At 36.1% G+C, this 3,367-nt stretch overlaps 1 protein-coding gene across 1 annotated transcript; it reads left to right on the top strand.

Annotated features, from left to right (window-relative positions):
* The first annotated feature begins 255 nt into the window (after nucleotides 1-255).
* Nucleotides 256-1,975, top strand: LOC106336539 (cyclin-A2-4-like). Its single transcript, XM_013775387.1, has 8 exons — nucleotides 256-453; nucleotides 570-725; nucleotides 794-886; nucleotides 960-1,093; nucleotides 1,192-1,344; nucleotides 1,413-1,599; nucleotides 1,693-1,827; nucleotides 1,922-1,975. Exons 1-8 carry the CDS (start codon nucleotides 256-258, stop codon nucleotides 1,973-1,975), a joined length of 1,110 nt encoding a protein of 369 aa, XP_013630841.1.
* The last annotated feature ends 1,392 nt before the right edge of the window (nucleotides 1,976-3,367 follow it).

The raw sequence follows: 3,367 nt of genomic DNA, 5'->3' as shown, positions 1-3,367 counted from the left end.
GTTCTTTCTATATTAAACAAACCCTGTCCATGTTTAAATCTCTATATAGGCACCTCTGTATATAAGCTGAATATAAATCTCTTTTCATCTGCATAGATACTAGGTTGCCTGTGTTTTAGCTGGACATTGATCTCTAAGTTCTGTCTTAAACTATAAGCTTTTTTTAACCATTGACTTTGAATTCCACAGATCTCATGATGATGATGTGGTACTGAGAAGGTGTTGGAAACTGAATCATCTCAAAGCGTTTCAATCATGAACAAAGAGAATGCTGTTTCTGGCAACGCCATACCGCTCCATGCCCATACTGCTTCAGAAGTGGATGTTACAACACAGAGTCTAGGACATGTCGTTAGAGCAAACACAAAGAGAGCATCCTTGGATGAGAAGAAAGCCAATGCACCTAAGAAGCGAGCTGTTCTTAAAGATATCACAAAGGAGATTTCAGCTAAGGTTCATGTTGTTAAGCACACACAATACTGCTTGCTTCTTACACTCCTAGTTTATATCAAATAATGATGACAATAGTATGCTTCTGCTAACAACTCTTGTTACTACTGTCCATGTAGTTGGAGAACATCAAGCAGATAGAGAAGCTGGCATCTTCTGATGTATCCACTGTGGCAAGTATTCTGCAAGTCATTGACATTGATTCAGATAACAAAGATCCTCTACTTTGTAGCCTTTATGCACCTGAAATCTACTACAATCTGCGTGTTGCCGAGGTAATAAAATATCTTATAATGCTGCATTTGAGGCATCTGATTCCTAAATACTTGTCTACGCCTAGCAGCTTCAACGCAGACCATTTCCTGATTATATGGAAAGGATACAAAGAGATCTGACTCATACAATGAGAGGAATACTAGTTGATTGGCTTGTCGAGGTTAGTCTTTTACATCCTTTTTTTTATATATTTGTTGCTAAGATTTAAAGTCTTGTTACAAAAAAAATTTCAGGTCTCAGAGGAATACAAACTTGTACCTGATACACTCTATCTCACAGTATATCTCATAGATTGGTTTCTCCATGGAAACTACATTGAAAGACAGAGGCTTCAATTGCTCGGCGTCACTTGTATGTTCATTGCTTCGTAAGTTTATAATCTCTTCCCCCCTAAAAATCACACAATGCTGGTAAGGAAGGCAACAACTAAAAATGAGTTTGGTGTGTTCTTGCAATGTTGTAAAGAAAATACGAGGAGAAATTTGTGCCACGCATTGAGGAGTTCTGCTTCATCACTGATAACACTTTCATAAAGGATCAGGTCTTGGAGATGGAGAGACAAGTACTGATGCATTTTAGCTTTCAGATTTACACACCCACTTCAAAAACATTCCTCAGGTAAATGTGAAAACACTTCAGATGTTCTAGCCTTTTTGGTGATTCTAAGTTTCCATTCTTTTTTGCAGGAGATTTCTCCGGGCAGCTCATGCTTCTGATATGCAGAAACCAAGTGTCGAGATAGAGTTTCTGGCGAACTATCTCATGGAACTGACATTAATAGACTATGAGTTCTTGAAGTTCCTTCCTTCGGTTATCGCTGCTTCAGCTGTTTTCCTAGCTAAGTGGACACTGAACCAATCAAGCCACCCTTGGGTCTGTTCTCTCTTTGGTTTTTGTTAAGACAAATCTTGAATCTTGAATTTTGAACCTCACGCAGCTTTTATTCTTTCATTTTATTGGGTTTAGAATCCAACTCTTGAGCATTACACAACGTTGAAAGCCTCAGACCTCAAAGCATCTGTTCACGCCTTGCAAGATCTACAGCTTAACACCAAAGGGTGCACCTTAGCTTCTATACGCATGAAGTATAAGCAAGAGAAGGTAAACAAAAAACAAGATTCAAGTTAAATCTCACTTTCTAGTTTGGTCGGTTTGGTTTGGTTTACGTTACTTTACATCTTTTTTATTACAACAGTTCAAATCAGTGGGGGTTTTGTCTTCTCCGGAGATACCTGACGGGCTATTCTGAATAGAGACTAAACACAAACAGAGTGGTTCTTCTCCTGACCGATGCATTTGCAACTTAGAAACCGGTGGTCTGGACCATCCCTTTTCCTCGTTCATCTGTTACAGCAAAAAAAAATCTACATCGATAGCATATTGTTATAGCACGTTTTACCGAACGCTATCGTAGATGACTTAGAAATTTTCGTACTATATAATAGCCTTAGAAAAAAGCTATAACAGAGTGAAACCTAAAATATTATTTAATTAATGTTATTTTCAAATTTAAGTGAACAGGAAAATAAAATTACTAATTTCGCCGATACTTACTAAAAAATTAAACTTAAACGCCAAATACATTATTTAAACCGTTTAAGTAATGCTATCAAATGCATATAATAGCATTTTTCTAATGGTAAGAAAACTATTTAAACCACTAAACCCTAAACATAGTTTTAAACCCTAAACTCTATAGACAACCCTTAAAACTCTAATATTTTTATATTATAACTTCAAATCTTAAAATTAAACTCAAAATTTTAATTTTCTTAATCTTAAACACAAATATTTAATCAAACTCTATATCATAAATCCTTACTTTAAACATAAACTATATATTCAATACTCTAAATATAACCTTCAAATCTTAAATCACAAAACTAAACTTTACTCTTAATCATAACTTTTTTTTTTACAAACCATAAAATCTAAATTTAAAACTTTTAAATCAAACATACACATTTAGAAATGAATTATAAATCAGATTAATGGTAAACTACTAAAAACAATTAATAATAGACTAATTAATAAATAATAAAGCAAGCCTGTGAAAAAAAAAACCAGGAAGGAGAAGTAGTGGTGTGGCAGACCGGCGTCTCCGGTTAAGCGTGGTGCGGCGATGGTGTGCAGACCGGCGCTGGAGTCTTTTTTTTTTTTTTTTTTTTTTTTTTTTGTAATTGTCAATGTATCCGAGTCATTCGTTTCCAGGCCTGAGATGCAGAAGGTCCTTCACTTTCTCTTGCCCTTTAGCTGTGCGCTTATTGCAATGGAACATACTTTAAAGTGTTGAACATTTTTCTTCTTTTGGCTGGAGATTGAGATGCTTCAGGATTCTAATCTATCAATATTTAAATCTGAAGCCAAAAGTTCTCAGGTAACATATATAAATGGTTGTTCTACTTCGTGATGGTGATGAATCCTTGAGACATCTTTTGAAGGTATTACTAAGTTTTTTACTTTGGATTGTTCTTTTCTCAAGGTTGAGATGGAGAGAACAGATCCGGAGGCGGAGAGAGAATAAACGCTATAGGAGCTTGTCGGAGAATGGTAGAAGAAGCTTGACGACGGAGGAGGTAAGGCCTGGTCGTGCGGCGGAGATGCGAGTGCGGCAGAGACTGAAGAAGAACATGGTTTAGTG

The sequence above is a fragment of the Brassica oleracea genome, chromosome C1 (assembly GCF_000695525.1).
Source record: "Brassica oleracea var. oleracea cultivar TO1000 chromosome C1, BOL, whole genome shotgun sequence".
NCBI lineage: Eukaryota > Viridiplantae > Streptophyta > Magnoliopsida > Brassicales > Brassicaceae > Brassica > Brassica oleracea.
This window is presented reverse-complemented; position numbering and strand designations above follow the sequence as displayed.

Excerpts from the sequence above, each read along its gene's own strand:
- LOC106336539 (XM_013775387.1), top strand. The coding sequence starts at position 256 with ATGAACAAAGAGAATGCTGTTTCTGGCAACGCCATACCGCTCCATGCC. Across the intron at positions 887-959 it reads TAGTTGATTGGCTTGTCGAG|GTCTCAGAGGAATACAAACT; the intron begins GTTAGTCTTTTA and ends AAAAAATTTCAG. Across the intron at positions 1,094-1,191 it reads ACTTGTATGTTCATTGCTTC|AAAATACGAGGAGAAATTTG; the intron begins GTAAGTTTATAA and ends AATGTTGTAAAG.